At 59.0% G+C, this 25,174-nt stretch overlaps 1 protein-coding gene across 5 annotated transcripts; it reads right to left on the reverse strand.

Annotated features, from left to right (window-relative positions):
* Window positions 1–1,118: 1,118 nt before the first annotated feature.
* CAMSAP3 (calmodulin regulated spectrin associated protein family member 3) lies at window positions 1,119–15,167 on the reverse strand. Of its 5 annotated transcripts, none has more exons than XM_053912617.1 (19): window positions 14,911–15,167; window positions 9,649–9,902; window positions 9,195–9,317; window positions 9,005–9,100; window positions 8,800–8,832; window positions 7,889–7,936; window positions 7,498–7,636; window positions 6,800–6,939; window positions 6,622–6,715; window positions 6,481–6,535; window positions 6,267–6,340; window positions 5,924–5,993; window positions 4,433–5,819; window positions 3,173–3,312; window positions 2,822–3,093; window positions 2,419–2,518; window positions 1,945–2,057; window positions 1,751–1,869; window positions 1,119–1,664 (listed from the first exon to the last, which is right to left on the reverse strand). In XM_053912617.1, the coding sequence occupies exons 1-19, from the start codon at window positions 15,056–15,058 to the stop codon at window positions 1,359–1,361; spliced, it is 3,711 nt and encodes a 1,236-aa protein (XP_053768592.1). In that variant the 5' UTR covers window positions 15,059–15,167; the 3' UTR covers window positions 1,119–1,358. The 5 variants fall into 5 exon arrangements, with proteins under 5 accessions (XP_053768592.1, XP_053768589.1, XP_053768590.1 ...); XM_053912614.1 differs by having other exon boundaries at window positions 4,385–5,819; XM_053912615.1 differs by lacking the exon at window positions 8,800–8,832 and having other exon boundaries at window positions 4,385–5,819.
* Window positions 15,168–25,174: the final 10,007 nt, after the last annotated feature.

Below are 25,174 nucleotides of genomic sequence, written 5' to 3' on the forward strand. Positions count from 1 at the left end.
GGCCAGGGTACACACCCATCCTTACCCTGCAGAGCCAGTTCTGGATTTGGAGGCTGCCTGAGGCTTTCCTGATCCCTGAGGTTTTGGCCGTGGAGGGGGGTGTGGGACCAACCCCTAACTGCCCAGGTCTCACCAGCCCCTGCCCCGTAAGGCCTGTCTACCACCCAGTGAGCAGGTAGAGATTCCCAGCCTCCCCTCAGGAAGACTCACCACAGGCTTAGGAGGTAGGCAGTTCTGAGAGTTAGTGAGCTAGGTGCCTCTGTCCAGAGATTGGGAGCCAGGCCTCCCTGTGGGCCACACCAGGGTGGGGCCCTTAGTCCTAAACTCTGGGAAACCATTAGTAGGCTCTAAGCCATTAAGGGATTTTAAGCATTTGGAGATATAATCAGATTTACGCCTGAATAAGCCAGGCATGCTGCTGTGGGGGTTGGCTTGTGATAGCAGCCCGCTGGAAATGTGGGGAGGCCCAGGCTGTTGGTTTGGATGGGGGTGGCCGTGGGGGCAGATAGAGGTGAGACAGACAGAGAGGGCTTCGGGAGATGAGGTGTGCAGTACTGGGTGGCAATGAATTTGGCCCTCACCTGGCATGCCAGAGCCGCAGGGAGACCGGGAGCTCAGCCTGGCTCAAGCAAACGGTGTAGGGCCCACCTCTCGGACATCCAGTGGCCACGCCAGGAGGCAGCAGGACCCTCAGATGAGGAGCTCAGGAGAGAATGTGGGGCTCCCTGGCTTGGGGACAGTAACCAAGCCCAGAGAGGTAGACAGGCGGCTGGAGGACAGTCGAATGTAGCAGCTGGCCACAGACCAAGTGGCAGGCGAGACAAATAGTGACAGCCACAATGAGGAGGAAGACGCAGTGAGCAGAGATGGGGAAGGCCACGGAGAGGAGGGCTGGGCAGAAGCCTCCCATGTCCAGAGTCAGTGAAGGGCTGAGAAATGGTAATGAGGATGGAGTGAGGGCGTTGGCAGGGGAGTCACGACCTTGGCTGGAGCTGCATTGGGGCCAGCAAGGGGGCTGGAGAGAGGATCAGCTTCAGAGCCAACAGGGCACTGGAAGACCCCTCGGGCAGATGGCGCCCGGCGCCCCAGCCAGCCTCACACCGGTGCCCGCACTCAAGGACTCTTTCAGTTATTTTATTCAAGAAGGGAGGGAGGACAGACGGGGGCTGAGCTGAGCCCTGAGTCCCTGAACCTCCCAGCTCAGCCCCCACAGCAGGGTCAGACGAAAGTTAGAGGGTGGGGACTCCAGCCCCCTGCCCCAGACAAGGTTGGGGGCAGACAGGACCTGGGAATACCCACTGGATGTCCTCTAGGTTGTCCTCCAAGAGGGTGGTGGGCAAGCACCACCCGGGGCAGGGCTATTTGGGGGTACTGCTCCCCTTCTTGGGGGTGGTGGGCTTCTTGCTCTGCCAGAGGTGTCCCTGGATGGTGAAGGCATCCACGCTCATGGACATGGTCTTGGCGGGGATCTGGGTGAAGCGCTTGCGGTCTGAGTTGTACTTGTAGATGCCCTCGACCATGGCGGGAGTGACCGTGCGGGGGCCGTAACCCGCCAGCCGAGACAGCTCCTCCGTCTCCCCCGACAGGGTGTAGAGGGCCCGGAACTGGCAGCTGGAGTCCCGGAAGAGGATCAGGAAGTGGTTGGCCTTGCTCTTCTCGATTTCCTGGTGGGCAGGGGAGGCAGGCTGTCAGCCAGCCCAGGGAGGCCTCCGACCGGCCTGCTGGGCCCCCTGCCCCTGCCCAGACTGACCTCGAGCACGCGGTTCTTCTGCGGCTCGTTCACCTTGCCCGCCAGGCAGCAGTGTGACAGGGCATTGTGGATGATGAACTTGTTGGACTTGGCGCTGGGCTCCTTGTACAGCCGGGGGCCTAGGGGGCAGGGCAGTCAGCAGGGACGGCCAGGCCCAGGTGGGGCCCAGCTCGGGCCTCCTGCAGCCCACTTACCTGTGTACTCGGGCACTGAAGCAGGGGAGGAGGCGTTGCTGCCGTCCTCCCAGTCCCGCTCACGGCTACCAGGCAGGCGGCTCGGGGACATGAGGCCTGACGGGGATGGAGCCCTGCAGGGGGAGGGGGTGGGGTGGAGATGCAGCCCGTGCGGGTGCCACTGCCTGTGTGCAGCCCACGGGGAAGGCAGAGCCCGGAGCCCTCGGCAGAGTGGGAGGTACATGCGTGTCGTATGTGCCGGAGACCAGGCATTGCCCTCCCAGCCTCAGGCATGCTGACCCCTCCCTGCGGCTCAGAGGCCCAGCCGTGGGTCCTGCCCAGCAGGGAGACAGTCCCACCTGCGCACACGCCCTTCCAGCCCTGCAGTGGCAGGTACGCACACTCGTGCCATGCCACCCTTGGAAGCTCACGCGTGTGCGCGCGCACACACACACACACAGACTTGGAGAGGCCACCTGTGCCGGCCTAACTCACCGAGACGTGGGTCTCTTCACACCAAGGTGATTTGGGGCCTCGTTGGCCACGGTCGACAGCGAGAGGGTGGACTGGGAGTAGACCTTGCTGAGCCGGGAACCTGGGGGCAGAATGCAGTGAGTCAGGAACCGCCCGAAATGCCCAGCGGGGCCTTGCCTGACAGGCCCTCCCCCTGTGCAGCCCCCAGCAGACCTCTCACCCCTAAGGTTCCCGAGGGCCCTCATCCGTTAACCTTGGAGAGGACTTCGGGCCGGCTCTGCCCAACAGCCCTCGGCATACTGCAGCCCCACATCCCTCCGGAAGTCCCCTGGCAGGCAGGGCATTCCCACCCAAGACCCTCATCACCCACAGGTGCCTGCCTGTACCGCCGCAATACCTCTGTCCCCTTCCCACAGGGGCTCACCAAGCAGGCCACGGGCTGGGCTTCGAGCCAGGGCTGAGTCGTCACAGCAACCAGAACGCGGCCTAGGGGCCCTCCGTCCACCCCGGCCAGGCCCTCCGGTCCCCGAGGCCCGCGGCCGCAGCACCTTGTCCAGGTCATCCATCAGCTTCAGCTGGGCCCGGCGTTCATACTCGAGCCGTGTGAACTCTCCCCGCCGAGGGCCCACCTCTTCTTCAGCTGGGGCCCTGGCAGTGGGGGCCAGGGGACCTGGGGCCAGCTCCTCTTGGGCCAGCCTGCAGGCGGAGGGAATGAAGCAGTCAGACAGGTCCCGGGGTCCCTGGGGCAGGGGTTCCTGGGGCTGGGCAGCCTCACCGTGCAGCCTCCTCCCTCCGCTGCTCTTTCTCAGCCTCCTGCCACTGTTTGCGCCGCTGCACCTCCTCTGCCCGCCGCTGCTGCCGCTCCAGCAAGCTGGCCCGCTTTTGGGCCATCTCACCCTCGGGCTTGTCTTCATCCTGGGGACAGGCACTGAGTGCAGCTGGCTGCCTTTCCCCTCGCCCAGCTGTAGTCTGATCAGTTGACCAGACTGCCAGCCACTCACCTGGCCCTTGGATTTTGTGATTACCCTAAAGGCACTTAGTTGGCACCTAGTGTGTGCAGAGCCCCACGGGCTGGTTGCCGGCACAATGGGCCGGGCGGGCCTGGGCACTGCTCCCACAGGACGCTTAACCCAGCGGGGAAGACAATCCGATAGCACCTCATAGGCAGCTACCAGTCTGCACTGCAGGAGGCACCAAGTGAGGCACCAAGTGAGGCTCCCTGGAGGAAGCAGCACAGAGAATGAGGAAGAAGATTTAACTGGGGAGTGGTGAGGAGAGCGGTCCAAGCAGTGGGAACAGCGAGGATAAAGGCCCCGAGGCCAGAACAGCCCTGTGAGCGTGTGGCACAGCAGGGAGGCGGGGAGTGGCTCGGACACCGTGGGGTGAGCCGAAGGAACAGTTTAGTTCTAAGGGCAAGGGGAGCTGCAGGGGGGTTAACAGGGCAGTGACAAGGACTGATCTGCATTTTCTGAAAGTCTCTCTCGCTGCTCAGTTGTAAACTGCCAGAGATTTGTAGGGGGTATGGGGGGTCAGCATAGACCAGTCAGGATGTGACTGCAGGTGTCCAGGTGAGAGATGGTGGCCTGGGCTGGGGGTACCATGAGGAAGGGGAACTGGCCAGGCCGTCGGGAGGGAGATAGCAGGATGGGGAGGAGATGCCGGCTATCTGTCCGTCAGCCACCCACCTATCCGTCCGCACACCTCCACCTGGCTCTCCACGCATCCACCCTTTTTGTGTCCGCCCACCCCACCTGTCGTCCACTGGCTGCACACACCTTGTCCGCCTGCCCACTCCCACGTGGCTACGTAGCACCCATCCACCCACCTTCTGTCCATCCACCAGCTCCTTCGATCTGTCCATCCTTTGGAATGTCTTCTCCACCTGACAACGTGTCCACCCACCCTTCTAGCTACTCCCTGACCAGCTAGCCTGCCCACCAGCCAGCCCTCCCTCCCTCCCTCTCCTCCCCACACTAAGGTGGCTCACCTTATAGAAGAAGCCCAACCCGGCGCGGGGAACTCCCTCTGAAGATACCTCTTCCTCTAAAGAATCGTCAGCACCAGGGGGGCTCCCGTCTCCCTCGTTCTCAGCCGAGGGCTCCTCCAGGCTGCCCAGTGGGATCTCGATGAGGCCCGGCCTGGCCATGGGCTCCTCGCGTGGTGGCCCCTCGGCCAGGAGGATGGAGGAGCGTGTCTGCACGGGCACCTGGCTCGGCGAGAACTTACGCAGGTGGGGCAGGCTGTCTACATCGTGGGGAGGTGTGAGCACCCTCGTCAGGGGTGCCAGTCGCAGCTCCGCCGGCCGTGTGTGCTTCGGGCTGCGGGGTGCTGGGCTGGGACCTGGCCCGGGGCTGCGCCGGGCAGCTGGGGCGCGCCGTGCAGGGCTGGTGGGTGCAGCTTTGGGGTTCGTCGTGGGGACGGGGATGACCCACGCAGCAGGAGGTGGGGTGGGCCCGGGAGCTTCAGACGGGGCCAGGAGCCTCTGCTGCTGGTCCGTGAGCCTCTGCATGTCCCGCTGCAGTGAGCTGAGCGCAGCACTCAGCTTGCTGACCGCCCGGTTGTAGTCCCCTAGGCCCTCAGGAGGCACCGGGCCCAACTCCGGTGAGAAGGTCACTGCCTTGGGCCGTGGGGCTGGCTCACCCTGGCCCTCGCCCAACGGCCGCTCCCCACCAGGGACTGGCTCAGGGGCCGGCTCCGCCTCCGCCTCCCCTCCAGCCTCCCGTGGCTGCACCTGCAGGAAAGCGCTCTTGCCCAGTCGCTGGCGGTGCTTGGCAAAGATGGCCTCTATCCGCCGCTTCTGAGCCTCTATGGCCCGCCGTTTCTCCTCTAGCCGGGCTCCAAGCTCAGTCATCTCTGAGCTCAGGGCCTCTGATGCCGTTGGGGTAGACCCTGGGGACCCCACTCCAGCCTCTGCCTCGGCCTTCACCAGCTGCTTCTTGCGTTCAGCAAAGCTGGTCATCTTCACTTCAGAGTTGCTGGCAGCGGGTGAGGCAGCCACCACCTTCGGGGAGCCCTCAGATTGGGCTGGCAGTTTCAGTACCTCCCCTGCCAGGCAGGGAGACAGTTTTGAGGGGCCCTCAAGGTGAGGCAAGTAGATAGGTGCTTTGCTGGGTGGGTAGGAGGAGGCCAGCGGGGGTTTGGAGGGCCCCTCAGGTGAGTGGAGGTAGAAGCTGCCGTCGGCAGCCCCGTCTGGGAGCAGCCGGGGCTCGGCACTGTGGATGATCTGCAGGGCCTCCTCGATGGTAGGCAGGTCACCAGGCTCTGGTGGTTGGTGGGCAGGGCTCAGTGCAGGCATGGGGCGCGGGGGGCCCAGGCTGTCCGAGCTAACAGAGCGGAGTAAGACAGGGTCTCCCATGACGACATCCACGTCGCTGTCCAGGCCAAAGGGGGTGCTGAATGACACAGCCTGGGAAAGGGGGCGGCTGGGCGGCCAGAGGGAGGCGTCAGCCCCGGGTCAAGCCCTGGCCCAGCCCCAGCCCCAGCCTGGCCCCACCCTCTGCACGGCCAGGCCCAGAGATGCCCTCACCTGAGCTGCCGGTTCCAGGCCTTGCTGAGGGCCTCCATGTGGGACATGGATGGGGAGGACTTCAGTGAGCCTGGGAGGGGGGTGAGGGGTCACTCAGTGGTCACTAAGGGGGGCACTGGGAACCCTGGGAGGGGTTAGCCAGGGCAGGTCACTGGCTGAATCACGGATGGGTCCTCATGTGGTTGGACAGCTGGGGGCCACTCAGTGTTATTGGGAACCCTGTTGACCCACCAGGGAGGTCAGCATACATGCCAGAGGGAGCCAAGGGAGGGGTCAAAGGTGACAACATGATGTCAGCTGGGCTTTGGGGTGGTTTCCAGGTCCAAGCCACCCCCACCCTCACCTGTGGATCCTCGGAGTGGGGCCTGGGGGCCGCCGGGCGACAGGAGTGGGTGACGGAAGTTGAAGACAGGAGAACTGCAAGAGATGCCCGTCAGCCATGGGACCCCCGCCTCTCCCGCGGTAGGGCGCAGAGCACCCCTGAGCCCCGTCCAGAGACCAGCCGGGAGGAGGGGCCCGTCATGGCTGGGGACACTCACCCAGTGGGAAGAGCGTACCTACTGCCACTGCTGTTCTGAGGTGTGGAGGCCTCTGTGGCCTGGGGGGAGGCGGCTGCAGCAGAGAAGGGGGGGGGGGGTCAGGCAGGGCGCGGCCTCCCGCCCCCCCCCCCCCCCCCCCCGGACCGGACCAGGCCTCACCGTGGCCGTCGGGCAGGCCCTTGCCCTGCACGAAGTCGGGTCTCAGCACTTCGAAGCACACGAACATCTCGGCCAGCAGCACCACCAGGTTGGTCTGGAGGCAGAAGGAGGGCTCAGCCCATGGGACCCACGGCCCTGGACCCCCACACTGGCCCGCCAGACGCCGAGGTGGCCTCACCTTCAGGGGCGGCGGCACGTAAAGCAGGTCCTCAAGGGACAGCGGGCAGCCGCGAGGAAGGCGGGAGGCGCAGAAATCCTGCACCAGCTGCAGGTTGTACAGGCTGTCCGCCACAGACATGGGGTCCTTGAGGCACACCTCTGCAGGGACAGGGGCCGGTCTGGGGGCGGGGGGCAGGGGCCCCGGGCGAAGGAGCCCTGCTGTGGGCCTGGGGCCAGGCGCCCTCTGCTAGGTGGGCACTGGGACGGGCTGCTCCTGGGGTCCCTGCACCTGCTGCTGCCAACGCCTAAGGCTCTCGTCCCCAAGGAACTCGACACACAAAGCTTTTCCTGGTTACCCTGCGCCCTTCAGGGCACCCAACATGTGGGGTGATCTTCTGGACGGACTTACTGCCTCTCTGCCCAAACTAGGATGTGAGCCACCTGAGGTCTGTATCGTTCTCACTGGATCCCTGGCCTCTGAAATGGGGCCTGCACACAATTCACACTAGAAGTGTTCGCTGCAGGAATCAATCCTATGAAGCGCAGAGAGGTTTAGACACTTAGGTGAAGTCACACAGCTATCTAGGGGAACAGAGAGGTTCAAACGCAGGCTTGCTGTTTCCAGAAGCTGCACTCAGAGTGACAGCACTGGTCTGGGGACAGTCGTAGGACACTGGGATCCCAAGGGCATGATCTGGCCCACGCCCAGCCACTCACCCTCAAGTCGCAGCAGCTGGGGACAATAGCAGTGGATTGTGGCAGCCAGTGCAGCCCCACTGGCCAGGTCCTGAAGGCCAGTCACGTTGGGAAAGCAGGGGGCACATCTGGCCACAGTACGGTCCTTGCGGTATCGGATCTGTAGGTGGGAGCCGGGTCAGGTCAGAGGTCAGGCTGGCTCCCAGGTCAGTGGTCATGCAGGCTGGGCAGGGAGGCCTGGGGTTTCCACCACGAGGGGGCATGAAGCCGGGGGTCCCAGAGCCACAGTGAGGGCCAGCCTGGAATGGGGGAAGGGCAGCAGCGAGGCAGAGGAGGTGTCTCTGAGCAGCCAGGCCAGCAGTGGGGGGCTGGGGCAGGGGCTCCTGGGACCCTGGGGTGGGGGATACGTTACCATGGGGGGTTTGCTCCCCGACTCCTTCAAACAGAAGGCAATTGCGTGCTGGGGGGAGAGGAGCAGCCATCAGCGGGATGGGAGGGGTGCTGACTCGCTGGGCAACCGAGCACACCTCCGGGAGGGGGAGAGGAAAGCCCTGAGCCCTGTCCCGAGCCCTTGGCCGTCCAGCGCCCTGCCTGCACTCCGGCCGGCTTTGGGGATCCCAGCTCCTCCCAGCCTGGAGGGACCCTACAGAGCAGCCTCCATGCAGGGAAACCTCCCCTCACAGAAGACCCAGGCCCCAGCTTGGGAGGGGATGCAGAGGTAGCAGGCAGGCAGAAGAGGAGGAACCTACAGCCCTGGCCCCAGGAGTGAGAAAAGGCGGGGGACCCCATCCAGCCCAAAGCCTCCTCCCTCCACATGCTGCTGTCCCTTTCCCCCTGTCGTGCTTCTGGGAGGGGCACTCCCCACCCCCAAAGCTGGGACCTCCCCTTAGGGAAGCTGGAGCCTCAGGAAGGATTGGCCACCTTCTTCTGGGTGTGAGGGCCTTCCTCCTGGCTAGGAGGAGTCTTTTCCATGTGCCTGGCCCATTCAGGGCAGGGCCATGTGTCTGACGGGCTGGGGTCCTCCCTTTAGAACTCCTGGGGACCCCCCACCTGTGCTCAGTGGACAAGCTAAGGGGGTTCTCCCTTCCAGACTGTGGGAGGGGAGGTTCATTCTGTCAGGTAACTGAGGAGGGTCCGCCCTCTCTGTGAACATCGGAGATATCCCCCCTTCTCTTGGTTCACAGGGGGCTTCTGTCTGTCCCCCAGGGCTGGGGTCACACCTCCTTTGCTCACAGCTGGGGGAGGTAGGAGAAGGAGTAGACAGGCAGACAGACACAGAGTGACAAGCAGGGCAGGCAGACGGGGCAGAGACGCCCCACTTACAGGAACCAGCTTCCAGTACCAGCGGGTGGGGCACTGCCGCCAGAGAGGCAGAGAGATGAGAGGCGCGGGCGCGGGGCAGGGCGGAGTGGGGGGGAGAGAGAGAGTCACCTCCGACAGCCTCAGTGCACAGAGGGCCACGAGGTCCGCCCGCCCCGCCCACCCAGCCTCTAACTGTCCTTTCGTCCGGCCGGCGCCTTTGTCTCACCGAGGGCTGCGCTGGGGCCACCCCGTCTGCAGCGGCTGCGGGAGATGCTCTTTGGGCTGCTTCCTGCTCCGTCTTCTCCTGCAGCCGCCGGATCGTCTGGGGGACCGGGAGAGGGCGGCGCTCTGGTCACGGGGCGATCCTGCCCCCAGCCCACCCTGGCCCGAGCCCACCCTGGCCCAACCCCACCTACCGTGTCCACCCAGAAAAGCAGCTTATGCTCCAAGCTGGCCAGGGCCAAAGGGCCGGGCGGCGTCTTTGTCCATTCTAAGGCGAAGGCTACCATGAGGGCGTCGATGACCGCTAGGTGGGCTCCCTGCAGACACAAGAACTGAAGGGTGAGAGCCGAACAGAATCAAGAAGAATCTGGAAGTGGGAGGGGCTTGAGGGTCGGGGCCTCAGGAAAGCAACCAAGACAGGGGTCCTGGCAGAGCAACTTCCTGGTGGGCGTGGCTTTGAGGTCACACACTAGGTCTTAGGATCTGGTGGGCCCTGTAGGCCGGTTCCCAAAGGCCACAGTGGTATCTTTTGGAAGGAGCCACACCTGTGGGAGAAGTACTGATGGGAGGTGCCCAGCTTAGGTGGGAGGAGCCAGGCCCGGTGGGTGGGGCCCCAGAAAGCGGCCAAGTGCAGTGGGCGGGGCCTACCATGAGGATAGGCTGGTGTCGCAGGTCAGCCTCCTGCACAGGGCGTTCAGGCAGTGCGGGCACCGTGCCCCTCCGTGCCAGCAGGGCCAGCAGTGCGGAGGGGCTGGGGGGCGTCTCGAGCTGTGGCAGCGCCTGCCTCCAGGCCCGGCAGTACAGCTCAGCCGAGAGCAGCAACCGCGTCACCGGGGGCTTCACGTGCTCCTGCGCATACTGGTCGGTGTAGAAGGGCTCCCACAGCTCCGAGGGCACATGCTCTGTGCGGGCGAGGTTGGTGACGGCGGGTCAGGGCCACTGGGAGCCAGCCAACCACACCCACACCGTCACATGGCTCCAGTTAAGCGGGGCTCTGGGCCGGGGAGGATGGCACCGGGAGAGAAGACACAAGTGTGGAGGAGTTTACCAGAGGAAGGGCTGATGGTGTTCCAGATGCACTTGAAGGTCAGATGGTGGAAGAGCGCCCAAGAGCGCGTGGGGAGTGGGCAAGAGGTCTTGTTGGGGGGGTGCGGGGAGGAGAGAGAGGACCAATACAATGCCATATTGCTTAATCACCCATGCCCCACAACACCCTATTAGGCTCATTTACACCTTAATGCAACCCTGCCAAGCACCTGCCTCAGGCCACACAGAGAGGCACTGATGGAGCTGGCCTTCACATCCAGACCTTCAGCAGACTCTACATTCTCTCAGCTTGGATTTGGGGGCTGGCTGGCAGGGCACCCAGTGGGGGAGGTGGACAGACTGCAGACACTTTAGCGGTGGGGGGGGGGGGGGAGGTGAGTGGTGAGAACTTGGTGACTGAAGGGAGGATGTGGAGGGAGGTGCTGGGGGCTCCATGGGAAAAGGGGGTGGTGACTGGGGTGGGGGGTCCAGGAGGCTCAGTATGAGGGTCTGGGGTTTAGCAAAGCAGTGAGATCATGTCACAGACACAGGCTTGGAAACCCTGAGTGGGACTGGAGACTAAGAGGAGGCTTGAGGAAGCCCCACATGGGGCAGGGCCTCAAGTAGGACCCAAGGGTGGAGAGGAGAAAGATCAGAATAAGCTGCCAGAAAAATCCAGGAAGGCCAAGGAAGAGGTAACTGAGACCAATGTGGGGGTCCCTGCCCTCATGGGGTTCTTCCAGGGAGGCCCCACTCATTCCAATCAGAGAAGCTGTTTTGTATAGTGGGGTTCCCCGTGTGTTTGAAAGAGTGGGGGCAGGATTCTATCACTCGGAACATTTGAATGTGACCAGACCTTCCTCAGTGCCTCTCATCACAGCCACACCTCCAGATATCTCCCACGCACAAGGACCCAAGCATCCTTGCCTTCGGTCTCTCCCTGGCTGGGCTCTCTCCCCACCCCCTAAAATCGTACTTGACCTTCCCACCCTTGTGGAGAGCTTTGCCTGCTCTCTGCCCCTCCCAGCTCAGCTCCTTGAAAGAAGAGTTCTCCAGGCTTCACTTCCTTCCAGCCTCCCCCCACCCCAACCTCCCCAGCCTGGTTCCTGCCCTTCCAGGTCCCTGCCTCCTCAAGGCCAGCAGTGGCCACCCAATGCACAATTGTGGCCTGTGTCTTGCCTGTGCTCTCTGCCCGGGACCTCATCCTTCTGGAAGCTGTCCTCCCCTTGAGTGTCACTCAAACCAAGCCCCTCCACACCTGCCCTCTCAAGGCAGCGCTCCTGACAGCTGTCTCAGCGGCCTTGTACATGGACATGCCCACCCCTCACGCATATATGGTGGCTCCATGGCCATCTGAGCACCTGCTGTAGCCTCGGCAACTCCCATAATCCTTAGCATCTTGCTCCAAACCTGCTCCTTCTCTCTGTTCCCACTGCAGTGAAAAATCACCATCCCTCCTCACTCCCCTCCTCCAACATGCAGTCAACTTCGACCTCCTGGCATCTTTCAAAGCCAAACCCTCCTCCCTGTCTCTCCAGGGTCACCGGGGCTCCAGGTAGGGCTCCAGCTCCTACTCATTCCCACCAGCAAAAACTGAACAAGTTTCTTTTCTGCAGGACTTGACAGGGCTTCCAAAACAAAACCGTGAGGTGAGACGTTGCCACCCATGGCTGATGTTTACCAAGCACTTCCTCTATCCCGGTGCACCTCCGCCTCTGCTCTGTTGGCACTTGGGCCTGGATAAGTCTTTGTGTTCGCCTGGAGGGTGGGGTGGGCTGTCCTGGGTTGTAAAGAGTTGGGCAGAATCCCTGGGCTCTAGTCACTGGGTGCCAGTGGCACCTTCCTCCCAAGCAGTGACAACCAACGGCGTCTCCCGAGAGCCGAGACCAGCCAGCGCTCCACGCTACACACTGTTTATGAAGCATTTATCTAGAGCAGGGCTCGCCCGCTGAAACACAGTGCGAGGCACATGTGTAGTTTTAGAGTTTTCTAGTAGCCCCATTTAAAAAGTAGAAAGCAATGTTAACTTAGTAATGTTTTTAACCTAATATACAGTTGGCCCTTGAACATGGGTTTGAACTGGATGGGGTCCATTCATATGTGGACTTTTTCCCAATAAATCCTGTAAAAGCATCTTCTCCTCATGATTTCCTGAATACCATTTTCTTTTCTCTCGCTCACTTTACTGTAAGAATACAGCATGTGACACACAGAACATACAAAAATGTGTGCTAGTCAACTGTCGTTACCGGTAAGGTCAACAGCAGCCCATCAGTAGTTACGTTCTGGGGGAGTCAGAAGTCGCATGCAGGCTGTTAACTGTGCAGGGGGCAGGGCAGTCAGCGCCCTAGCCCCGGTGCCGTTCAAGGGTCCCCTGGACACCCAGCATGGTATCATTTCAACATGTAATCGATGTGAATGCATTACTACTGAACTATTTCGCGTTCTTCTCCCCTATCAGGCCTTCAGAAGCCACTGCGCTTGTCCTGCTTACAGTGCCCGCGGGTCCAGTGGCCCCGGCTCGGCAGCCCAAAGCAGCGCTGGCGTTGCCCGCTGCCGAGGTCGCCGACTCACTTTCGGTTGCTTAGTCCCTACAGCGCTGATGTCCCGATGCCCCTGGTGCAGATGAGAAAACCACGGCCCAGACCCTGGCCAGGGCTCGCCAAAGCTCATGCAGCTAGTGAATGACAGTTTCCCCATGCATCGCCTTGGTTTCCTGAAGGCATAAGGGACTGCAAAGGCTCTTTCCCAAACTGGCTTAATGACAGCACCCTTCCCATCTTATCTCTGAGCTAGAGGGCTGCCGAGCCTACCTGCCTGCCCACTGTGCTGCCCGGCCTCCTCACATCTGTGCCTTGCGGTCACCAGAACTACCTCTTCCCCAGCCATGGTCCCCCTGGGCACTTCCTCGCACGTCTGATCTCACCGTGCCAGTCCCCAAAGACTTCCCGTGAAGCCCCAGTGCCCTCAGACCCTCACCCACGGCCTGAGAGGCCCTCCTCAGTCTCACCCACCTCCTTCATCCCGGCCCCCTGCGGTTACCACCAGGACCCCCACTTCCTTCTCGTTGTTGGTCCGTCCCCCACACCTTACTCAGTACATGTGATCCCCTCCCCCTGGCAAACTCCTATGCATACTTCAAGGTTCCAGCCCTCCTTCCAGGGTGCCCTCCCTTTTCCTCCCCTCCCTGAAAGATTTCAGGAAGGTCCTCCCTGCCGGAGCTCTGCTGCATCCCTACTTATCACTCAAGGATGGTCTGGTTTCCTGTCCCAGCGCCCACTCTCCCTCATCCAACCTCCAATCCTGCCTGAGCACCCAGCACTGGCCTGGTGGCCAAAGGCATCAGTAAGAGTCCCAGAGTTCATGAACCAAGCAGAGTTCTGTCCCCCACTCCCCTCTCAGGGCCTGGGGTCCCACCTTCCTCAGCCCCGCTCTGTTTAGAGAAGGTGGGGGGGAACCGGTTGAAATGGACCTTCAGGGAGGGTGTCACACAGCATGGGAGGCTGGGTCTGAGAACCAGTGCATCTCCTCAGGGGCCTTCACTTTCCTTTCTGTGAACTGGGATAGTAATTTCTGCGGTCTCCTGGCCAGGGGGTGATGAATAATATTCACATTATTAATAAAATCAGCACATGGATGCCAGCAGCGGTGATAGCAAGCACCTATGTAGCGTGTACTGTGTGCCAGACACGGTGCGGAGAATTCTGTAGGGGCGCTCCCTCCTCTGCCTCCCATCCTGGTGAAGCAGGTACCGTCGGGGATTCCAGTCACTTGCACAGTCCCAGCCCACTTTCAAATGGATGAATAGGTGAAGGAATGCCTTCCTTTACCGAGGGGGAAATGAGAGCTTAGAGAACTGAGACCGCCCACAGTCTGGTGGAGCTAGGACTCAAACCCAGCTCTGATTCCCGGAGGGGAGCCCTCTGGGGCCTCAGAACCTGGGGTGTGAGGGGCTGAGGCTACCTGAGCCTGTCCCCAGCAACCACCTTTCCCCCCAGGCAAACAGGCCCTGTGGGCAAGGGCGCAGGGAGAGAGACTTGAGAGAGACAGGCTCGGCGGCACGGGGAGAAGGACAGCTATCACAGAGACCCACGCCCAGAACAGGTTCATCTGGGAAGGCGACTGAGGGAGGCTGGGCTGTGCCCAGCTGGTGCCAGGACAAGTGGGTGGGCAGGGCGTCCCCCCAGGAAGGCCCAGTCCTTAATTAACCCCAGCTTCCCCATGGCCAGGCTCTGGCTCCCAGCTCTGGCATGTGGCCCTGACTGAACCTGCCCAGGGCCTCCCATCCTGGGGACCCACCCACAGCCTCCCCTCTCCCCGTGGCCTGACTTCTTCACACAAGTGGGCCTGCGCCTGGGCCCCTGCCACGGGCGATCTTGGACAAGCTATTTCCCTTCCACTGGGCTCGCCCGCCTCCTAGGCAAAATGAGGCAATATGTCACAGCTGCCAGCCCTGGCCGGGGCCGTGGAGGCGAAAAGACAGGGTCTCCGGAGCTCCCCGCGCCGCCCGCAGCGCAGGCAGGGCCGACGCGGGGTGTGCGTCCGGGCCACCGGGTGTGGGTCCTGGGTGTGAGTTGGGAGTCCTCGCGCGCGTGATGCGAGTGTGTAAAGGGGAGGAGAGCGTGCAAGGCCAGGCCCGCACTGGAGACCCCAGGCGGCCTATAGACACCTCCCCGCTCACCTGGGGCCGCGACGCCGGGGTCCTGGCGCGGAGCTGGGCCGCTGGCCCCACCCCCACCGCGCTCCCGCAGCCGGGCGACCAAAGTCCAGCGCCGGGCCGAGCAGCAACCCCAGAGCCCGGGAAACCCGGCGGCCCGCGCCATTGTTCCCACGACCTCGACCTCCCAGGCCCACCCCCCGCACCTGTCGCCCCCCAGAGGGTACCTGCGCCCCCGAACGCGGCCCGCAGCACCCACGCCAGGCTGGCCGCTGCCTTAGCCCGCGAGAAATCGTACTGGTCCAGCGACTTGATCTCGGGTACCAGGAAGGTCCTCCGCAGCGGCCCGGGCCCGGGGGGCGCCGCCTCCACCATGGCGCTGCCGGGGCTGCTGGCGCCGGCTCCGTGCTCGCTCCGGCTGGGCTGAGCTCGCACCCGGGCCGCCGCGGAGCCAGGTGCGGCCGCTGGCGTTCACGACGCTGCGTCGGCCCCGCCCCGAGGCGGAGCCCAGGTGCGCCCCGCCCCCAGGCCGGTGCGGGCGCCTGGCCAGGGCCTACGCCGCAGGGTGGGGCGGGAGGCTGCGGAGGAGTGTGTGTGCGCGTGCACGTGTGTGCGTGTGTGTTCGTGTGAACGCACTGGAGAGGATGAGGGACCCTCTGTTTTTGATTGTGTGTCCTGGCCCAAGTGTGTATCCTTAGCCGAAAGTGTGAGCATTCGTGTGGGCGCACCTGTTTCTGATTGTGTATTGTAAGCGTGCAAGAGTATTCGTATCTTTACGTGTCGCTGGCTGTGTGTCGGTGCCGAACAAGTGTGTGTGAGGATGTCTGCGGGTGCGCTAGTGTGGGGGGGGTTCCGCGTCTTCCATGCGATGCGTATGTGAGAGCCTGTATGGCATAGGTGTTGTCCTGAGGGTATAGGAGTGGTGAGTGTGTGTGTGTCTGTGTTTTGTCAGTGGCTCTGTGAGTGTGTGTATTTGTGAACATGTACCTGTGCTTGTGTTTTGTACCAGGGTGTGGTTAAGGTCAGCGAAGGAGTATGTGACAGACGCTGAAAGTGTGTACTTGTGACTGTTTGTACCTATGTGTGACTGTGAATGTCTGCATGTGTATTTCTGATTTCAACAGAATTTGCTGGGGGCTCCAATAGTGTGAAGTGGGGTGTATGGCATGTGAGGGTCTCAGTGTGGTGGGCACGTGTCGGGGGCACGTTTGGAGTGTGTCTTTACGCATCACGAGTGTAGTTACGGGTGACTGTGTTTGAGTCTATGGTGTCAGCCAAGTGTGACAAGGTGTGTAAACCATGGAAGCTGGTGTAATTGTGTAAGATCATCCATTTCGGGATGCACTTGTGAGAGTGCAAGCATGCACATTTATTTAGGAACTGTGTATTTGTGTAAGTATATTTCTGCGATATGTGTGATTGTGTGTGTCGGTGTGGAGGTGTGTGAATGTAGTTGTGCACATATACAAGTGTGTGCACATTACTGGATGTATTTGTAAGTGTCTGAGCCCCTATTTGTGGATATTTGTCTAATACTAGCTTGTGTGTTCCATTGTGCTTTTGCGGTGAGACATCTGTGCTTCCGCATGCCTGTTAGCCGTGTGCAATAGTGAACGCGCAGTGTGTGCATGTGTTACGTCTCTGTGGGCCTGTATGTCTCGGTGTGTATGTCCAGGTATGGGTGTGTGTGTGTGGAATTACACATGCATTTGGGTTTGTTTCTGAGCGTGTGCGTGTGTAGGAAGCTGGTGTTTGCATCTGTGTGAATTTGTGGATGTTACATGGGTCTGAGTGTGAGTGTGACAAGCTGCACACATATGCGTGCCAGTTTTCTGAATGGAAATTGAGTGGCTGAACATATCTCTTTACATGTGACTGCACTGGTGGGTGTCTGGGTGTGCCTGGTTGTGGTACACAACGGTGGCTATGTGTCGCATGCGTGTGTAAGTTGTTGTGCTTGAAATGGTCTGTAGGTGTAAGACGGGCATTTGGGGTGCCCAGTGGCGTTAGTGCATCACCCGTAAGTGAGACTGGGTGGGCGAACTCTGCGTTGGGATGCAAGTGCGAGGCTGTGCATCTGCAGCTACAGAGGGATTTCCATCGACACAGAACAATCCGCGTTTTCTTGACTACACGAAATTCTGTGAGATGAGGGAGCACGATAGCCAGTCAATTTCCTGGGGTCCTGCCCTGTGCCCACCTCAGACAGTGGTCCCCGAGTGCCACCCTGGCTAGGAAGTTCCAATCCCTTTCACATACATTGCACAGGTGTGTTTGAGGCTGGGTCTGGTGCTCCAGAGTGTGTGACGAGGCAGGGCTGGGTGTGCCCAAGGGAGGGGACCTGGGGTGTGGGCCCTCCTGTCTGGATGTGCCCGTGCAGGAGTGGGTGTGGGCGCACAAAGAGGCCTGTGTGTGTATGTGTCTGAGCACATGTGAGAATGTGTGTGGTACACATGCCCTGGCTCTCATCCCAGCCCCCTGGAAGACCGGGACAAACCCTCTCCCCGCTGGGCCTCAGTGTCCTCATCTGTGGCACCACCGGGGGCCCGAGCTCCAGGCGTGGGGAAGTATCCTGGCACTGGGGTGTGCCTGCAGCCCTGCCCTGCCCCTCCTACGAGCGTGGCATGACCAGCCAGCTCACATGCGTGCCTGATTTTCCTGGGAAGGTTCTGATGACCTCTGTGGACCCAAAGGCCAAACACAGGTGACAGCAGAGCCCACTGCTCACCGGCGTCCACTCCCAGGGTGCACGGCACACACTCAGACACAGGTTCTAGCCCCGGGACAGGGCCCACGGGCCCTCGGTGCTCCTGTACTGGGAGGGCCTGGGGTCAGCAGCAGGAGTTGGGCCTGAACAATCTGCCAGCGCCGGAGGCCCATCCTCCACACTGGGTCAACTGGAACTCCTGGCTGGGCTGGACCTCCCCGCCCACACAGGGCCGCTGGAATCAGGTCCCACCTGCCCCTGAGGGCCTGTTCCTTGGGCCTGTCAGGTGCAGTCACACCAGCTCCCCTGAGTGCACGAGGCAGCCCCTGGGCCCACCCCAATTCCTTGCCTCCCGCCCCCTTCCTAACTGGGGCTGCCTCCAGCTCTCTCTCTCGGTCCTGGTGATTCAGCTGGGGAGGAGGGAGGCAGATAACTTAGAGTGTCTGTAGGTCAAGGCTTCAGGAACGGACTTGGGAGAGTGTATGAATGCCTCCCAAATCTGCTGCACAATTCTGTGTGTGTGTGCTTCCGGAATCATACGAACAGGTAATGATTTTTAAGGGTCTTTTATGTCCAGCACAATCTCATTAAATCCTCACGACACCCCTTGCCCAGGGAAAGGGAACGGGGCTCTGAGCCCAAGTCCCCTGGACCAGGGGTCCTCTGCTGAAGCACTATGCTGCCCTTCCGGCCTGAGCCTGTGCCTTCTCCAAACACCCTCGCCTCTCAGATGGGGTTGGTGAGGCCTGTGGCCAGGGGATCTCCAAGCAGAGAAGGCTGCAGTCCCGTCTCTGTCCCTCCAGCCCACAGTGAGCAGCAGTGATGGGATCAGGTGTGGCCACTGGTTTTGCCCTCCCCACCCACACAGGGTCCCACGGTGGCCTCTCTGAAGTTTGGCCCTGGCTGGTGTGGCTCAGTTGGCTGCACCGTAAACGGAAGGGTCACAGGTTCGATTTCCGGTCAGAGCACATGCCTGGGTGGTGGGTTCAGTCCCCCGTTGGGGACCATGCAGGGGGTTGCTGATCGATGTTTCTCTCCCTCTCTGTCTCCCTTCCTTCCCTTCTCTCTAAAGTCAGTGAGCATGTCCTCAGGCGAGGATTAAAAGAATAATAATGATAATAAATAGAAAGAAATTTAGAGTCGCGAAATTAATCGTTTCTAGAGACTCCTCTTCCTGTCAGTAATGTCCGCATCCAAAAGTTAGTTGAAAAAGAAAAAGAAAAAGAAGTAGTTTATTACCAGACCCCCCACGGATCTCTGGGAGACATTTGTGAAATACCAAATGATTAAACAAAGGAACAGTCCTGTGCACGCTCAGGGCTGCTTGTCCCCGTCCTTCTGACACCTGCATTAGAGGCAATGAACACACACGTCCTTCGTCCTTCGGTGAGGCGCAAGGACTGGGACAGCGAGGAACACCGGGGGGCAGCGCTGCAGGCGGCCGGGTGGGGACAGGAGAGGTGAAAAGGGCCTGCAAAGGGACGGCGCAGCGGGCAGGCCCGGTGCGAACCCGGGGAGGGGGGGGGGGTGCCTCGCGTGGAGCAGGGCGGTGGAAGGTTTTGGAGGGCTCCAATTTTCCCCAGCGAAGGGACCCCTGTCTTTTTCCCAGCCCATTAAGTGCAATAAACATCCGTTCCTAGCAGCAGCATCACATCGAACTGGACGCGCGCAGCGCCCTGACCCGACGGTGCGTGAGGGGAGCGCGGGGGGCCAGCTGCAGGCGCCCCCCACGGCCACGGCTGAAGCCCGTTGATGGCGGCCACAGAACCGATACAGCGCCGGCCTGTGGCCCCGAGAATGAAACACATACCCCCACGTCCAGGCTGGTAGAAGGACTGGCCAAATTCATTAACAAACGAAGGGCAAACCTGACGCACAGAATTCCAAGTATGTTGTGTAAATACTCTGCCCTCAGGAAAGGGTGGAGCTTCATGTAGTGATTTCCTTCCAAAAGGCACAGTTTGCAAAGAGGGGGAAAGAGTAACTTTTCTGTGGAGAAAGCTGAAAAGCATGCTGGGTCCCCTGGCTAGGTGGCCAAGGTCAGCTCCCACAGCCATTCCGAGGTTGACAGTATACACTGTTGATACGATATCATGAACACAGCTCGTTGCCTCTGGGAACATCCTCCCCCCAAACCCATGACCCTGATGCAGTCATGGGGGACAACCAGAGAAAGTGCCCCAGGGCACCTGACCGCTGTGCCTCAGGGCCATCAAAGACGGGCAGCGGAGGAGACTGCCCAGCCAAGGGGGGCCTAAGGAAATGTGACAACTAAATGTCATGTGGGACCCTGGACCAGAAAAAAGACTATGAGAAAACTGGAGAAATTTGAGTAAAGCACGGGCTTCAGTCGATACTAATGTATCAGTTTTGGGTCATAATTTGTAACAAATGTCCCCACTAGCAAAGATGTTACTAATGCCGGAGACTGTGTGTGTGTGTGTGTATGTGTGTGTGTGTGTGTTTGGGGAGGGAGTACATGGAAACTGTACTATCAATTTTTAAAAAGATTTTACTTATTGCCCTGGCTGGTGTGGCTCAGTGGATTGAGAGCTGGCCTGCAAACCAAAGTGTCGCTGGTTTAATTCCTTGTCAGGGCACATGCCTGGGTTGCAGGCCAGGCCCCCAGTTGGGGGCCCATGGGAGGCCACCAGTTGATGTTTCTCTCCCTCTCTTTTGTGAGAGAGAAACATTGATGGCTTGCCTCTTGCATCGGCCCCAGCCGGATCAAACCTGCACTCCAGGCGCGTGCCCTGCCCAGGACTCAAGCCAGTGACCCTTTGCTTTGTGGGACGATGTCCAACCGACTGAGCCACACCAGTCAGGGCCTACCTGCTCAATTCTTCTATAAATTTAAAAGTGTTCTAAAAAAGTCTACTGATTTAAAAAAAAGATTAAAAAAAACCATGCAAAACATGAGCCCAACAGTCATAAAATTTCTGTGTTAAGATATTACAAAGTTTCTAAACACAATATTCTCTGTGCTGTCTCATCTGGACAGGCGGTTCCCAGGGGCAGGGCGGCGGCAGTCAGGGGACGACCTTGAGCTCCTCCCAAGCAGGGTTCCCACTCGGCTCTCTGGACGTCCGGGGACAGGCTGTTCTTTGCCACGGGCTGTCCTGTGCATTGCGGGGAGTTGAGCAGCATCCCTGACCTGTACCCACCAGATGCTGGCAGCACCCCCTTCCACTGCGACAACCAAATCTGTCTGCAGCCATCGCCAGCCTAGTCCCAACATGCCAAGTCCCTGTCCTGTTGAAAAGTACGCACCTGTGCAGGGACACAATCAACTCCGTGAAGCTGTTGCGGAAAGAGCCATGCACGTCTGGGAGCGTCAGGGCTGCCTCGGGGGGCCTGGTGTCTCCAGGACCACCTGACCGGTGCCAGGTGGGCCGAGGCCTGGGGCGTGGCTTTGGGGACAGAGGGAGTTGGAAAGAGGACTCACAGGTCTCCCTGACTGACTGGCGGGGGCAGGAGGCAAGGGCAGGAGGGAGGAGTTGGGGAAGATGCCCAGGACTTCTTTGCCTTGTGCAGCTGGGCGGATAGGGCGCAGGAGATGAGGGGCTGGGTTGGGGAGGGTGGGAGGATGACACGTCTGGCCTTGGACAGGTTGAGTTTCAGGTCCCAGAGGGACCGGGAGGAGAGCAGGAGCTCAGGACCTCGTGCCCACCCGGCCGAGAGAGGCCCGTGCGCATCTGCAAGTGTGCGGCACCCCGGAGGGCAGCTCGGCCCTTTCCTCTCACACACAGACACAGGGGGACTTGGAAGCCACCACGACGTCCTCCAGGGGGTGGACGATTACATAAACCGTGCAACACCTTACAACGGGACACCAGTCAGCACTGAAAACAAGTGAGCTGCTGGGCTATGACAAGACATGGAGGGAGCTGAACCGCATCTTACTAAGTGGAAGAAGCCAGCCCGATGAGGCTACAAGCTGCATGATCCCCACTCCGTGACGCAGGCCTAGGGGAGACTGCGGAGACCGCCAAAGGGTGGGTGGCTGCGGGGAGCAGGGGCAGGGAGAAGGGATCAACAGGTGGGGCTCTCAGCTCCTTGAAAGGACTCCGTAGGGTGCCAAAGTGATGAGTGTTTGTCACCGCACATTTATCCGAACCCACGCCGTGGACGACACAGGATGAGCCGCCAGGTCAAGGTCGGGTCTGGGCGACCCGAGCGTGTCAGTGTGGGATCATCAGTGTTGAGAAAGGCGCCGTCTGGTGCGGGGTATGGACGCAGGCGTAGGGGCAGCAGTTTCGTGCTAATTTTTGTTGTGAACCTAAAACTGCTCTAAAAATAGTCCATTGCGCGCAGGCGCACACACTCTGGCACACCCTGTGTCTCTGCTGGTCAGCACAGGGAGACTGCCTCAGTGTGCTGCTCTCCTCTGCACGTCATTGAGGGGAAGAAATGCTCTGTCCACGCCAGCCCTTGCTCCCCGTCCCTCCGTGGGGAGGCGAGTTCTTTGGGTGGACAGAACTGAGGCAGGGACTTCACAAGTAGGGACACCAGACAGGGTGGCTGTAGGGAAGGAGGGTGCCGGACGCAGTGTGGAGAGAAGGGGCCCTGAGGGCTCCGCCATGTTGGGAGGTCCGCGGGGACCCCGACCCAGAAGGCTCCTCTATCATCCCCTGAGCTCACCGCTGGGCCTGCGGGGCCTCGCAAGCCCCGAGGGCACAGGGAAGGGGTATAAGGGAAAAATCAAGTCACACACGCACGTTGGCATCTTGGGAAGTTCCAGTCCTACAAAAGTCCGTGACTCCTAGCCATGCGGGTCTGGACCCGAGTGTCCTTGCCAGGGCAAGAGGTGGCCTGTGGGAGCCAGAGCCACTGAGGCCCCTGGGTCCTGAGACACAGGATGAGGACAGAGCCTGGGGTGGGGAGCAACAAAGGGGGCGAGGGCTCCTGGAAGGCCCAGTGATCTCCGGGATTTAGGGCTGGCCCGGAGGGCAGACCCTCAGCGAGCACTCAGAGGAGCTACGGGGACAGAGTGTTCAGCAGTGACCTCAGGAGTGTGCATTTGGGGAGGCGGGAGTCGGATTGTGGAGTGAGTGAGGGGAAGGGGCGGACACGCCACCCGGCATCTCCCCTCTGAAGCCCCTCTGCCCCTCCAGCCACCCCGCATGCCTTTCCTCTGCCTCTCTCCGAAGCTGTTCTTCCCCCAGCCCCACCTGTCCTCTCCTGGGGTCGTCCCCTTGCATTCCTTCCCCTCCTCCTACGCCTCTACCGGGGAGTGGCTCTGTGTCAGAGACGAAAGGACCATGAACACTGGCTAGTCCAAACCTTCACCCAGAGCTCAGGCAAGCCCCTCTTCAGCGTCTCTGTCTCCTCTTGCCCAGCCCGTCTTGATTCCTCCCATGAATAGGGAGCTCACTACTGCAAGAAGCAGCCCCTTCTGACTCTGCTGGATAGAGGGTTGTTCCTTCAGTGGAGTATTCCCATAGTAGGGGCTCAATTCATGCTTGTGGAATCTGTTTCACTGCCGCTCTCCACATTTTCCAACTTTTGTATTAAATTATGTATCCTAGACATAAAGAGAATTGTCAAGGCATAGCAATGCAGGCTTTCATTTAGAATACATTAATTAGTAGAGAATACATTAGTTAATTGCTACATGCTAGGAGCTAGAGCTACAACCTGGACAAAGACAGTCCCTGTCCTCAGAGGGCCCCTGTTCTGGCGGGAACGTGGACATAGAACAGCTACAGACACTTAATTGCGGCTGTGGTGCGTGCTCGGGAGGAGCAGGTGTGGGGGACGTGCGATGCTGTGGTAACCCGAACAGCAATTCAGTCTTGGTGTGTGCTCACTAATTTTGTTACACCGACAGGAATAAAACTGGCCACACAAAATCACTAAGCAACTAATGTGAACCACTCTGCCCCTTAGGGGCAGGAACTTAGCACTAAGAGGGACTGCCGGCGGTAGGTCGTTGAAGTCAGGGCTCCCGATTTGTTCACATCTGCCCGTCACCACCCTCTCCTGGAGGCCCCTCCCACAGTGATTCCGGACATCGCCGTTTGACTTGTTGGGGCCAATGGGAACGTGACAGAAGCGGAGGCTTGAGCGGCATTTGCTGCTCACTGGAATAAGGGTGGGAGACGAGTGTAGGCCCGTCCGACAGTAACAGGACAACGCGGGAGTTTTTGGAACAACTTCGCATTGACAAACCTCACAACTTAGAGGGCATAGACAAATTGAAATGCAAAACTACTAAAGCTTACGTAAGAAGAAATAGATCACCTAGATAGTCCTATGTCTATTTTAAAATGGAATTTGTGATTGAAAACCTTCCTGCAAAAAAACTCCATGCCCGGCCAGCTTCCCTGGTGGACGAAACAGCACAGACACTGTCAGAAGATAGAAGAGCAGGCACCCTTTCCGGTTAGTTCCAGGAGGTTAACGTCATCCCGATACCACAGTCAGATAAAGACTTTACCAGAAAAAACACACGGCCCAGCATCTTTCATGAATATGGACACAAACAGTCCCCCACGAAGGATTAGCACAGAGAGTCTGGCATCACGTGAAAAGGTACACCCATGACGATTAGGTGGGATGTATCCCATAAACGCAAGGTTGGTTCAACATTTCAACATCCGATGAGAATCATCATCTCAATAGATGCAGAAAAATTATTTGACAAAAATCAACACATTCACGAGAGAGAAAAACCTCTTAGCAAACTAAGAATAAAAGGGAATTTCCTCTACCAAAGAAAAAGCATCATGAAAAACTTACAGCTAGCATCATACTTAGTGGGGAAAGAACAAATGTTTTGCCTGAGACTGGGAACAAGGCAAGGATACCCTTTTTAACTGCCTCTCTTCAACTTTGTATCAGAGGCCCCAGAAAGTGTAATGAAGCAAGAAAAGTAATAAAAACTCACAATTTGGAAAAGAAGTTAAGCATGATAATTGACATAAACAAAAAGAAAAACAAGTAAAATATCATTATCTACATAGAAAATCATAAAGAAAGCGCAAGACCACTGTTTGGCCTTTCGGCTAAGGTCAAGTGCAGAAGCACAAGAAGGCTCCCGGACCTCCGGTGAGTTCGGCAACGCCATAGAGTGCAAGGGGTTATGTGAAAATGAACTCTACCTCTCCATGCAGACAGCAGACAATTAGACACTTAAAAAATCAATACCACTTTCAATAACAGCAAGAAAGAAAATATTTAGATAAATTTGACAAAATGTGTGCAACACCTCTGCATTGAAACTAAACAATACTGTGGAGAGAAACCAGAGAGGCCGAAGAACACAGAGATGTCCCATGGTTATGAATGAGGAGGGGACGCAATACTGTTCATACGTCAATTCTCCCTAAAATGATTTCTAGGTTAAACGCAATCCCTATAAAAATCGCAGCCGGTTTTCTTGTACAGACTGATGAGCAGATTTCAAACCTACACAGAAACGCAAAGGACCTCAAGCAGCCTAAGCAATTTGAATAAGAAGAATGAAGCCGAAGGAATTAAACTTCCTGATCTCAAGGTGTATTATAAAGTTTGAGTGAGCAAAATAACATTATATTGATGTCAGGATAGACATTTATCAATGGAATAGATGGGAGAGTCCAGACTAGCTCTTCACATTGAGGTGCTCTGACATTTTCCTCTGGATAAAGGTGTCAAAGTAGCTCAATGACAAAAGGAGGGGGTTCTTTTTTTGACAAATAGTATAAAGACAATTGTGTACCTATATGGAAAAAATAAACTTTAACCCTTACTTCACAGCTTACATAGAAAACAACTCAAAGTAGAACATCGACCTAAATCGA

This window comes from Desmodus rotundus, chromosome 10 (assembly GCF_022682495.2).
Source record: "Desmodus rotundus isolate HL8 chromosome 10, HLdesRot8A.1, whole genome shotgun sequence".
Lineage (NCBI taxonomy): Eukaryota > Metazoa > Chordata > Mammalia > Chiroptera > Phyllostomidae > Desmodus > Desmodus rotundus.

Bases quoted from the DNA above. Each gene is read 5' to 3' on its own strand.
- CAMSAP3 (XM_053912614.1), bottom strand. From the start codon at position 15,058: ATGGTGGAGGCGGCGCCCCCCGGGCCCGGGCCGCTGCGGAGGACCTTC. The intron at 3,094-3,172 runs GTGAGGCTGCCC...CTCCGCCTGCAG, and splicing joins CGGAGGGAGGAGGCTGCACG to GCTGGCCCAAGAGGAGCTGG. The intron at 2,519-2,821 runs GTGAGCCCCTGT...TTCTGCCCCCAG, and splicing joins CCCAGCCCGTGGCCTGCTTG to GTTCCCGGCTCAGCAAGGTC.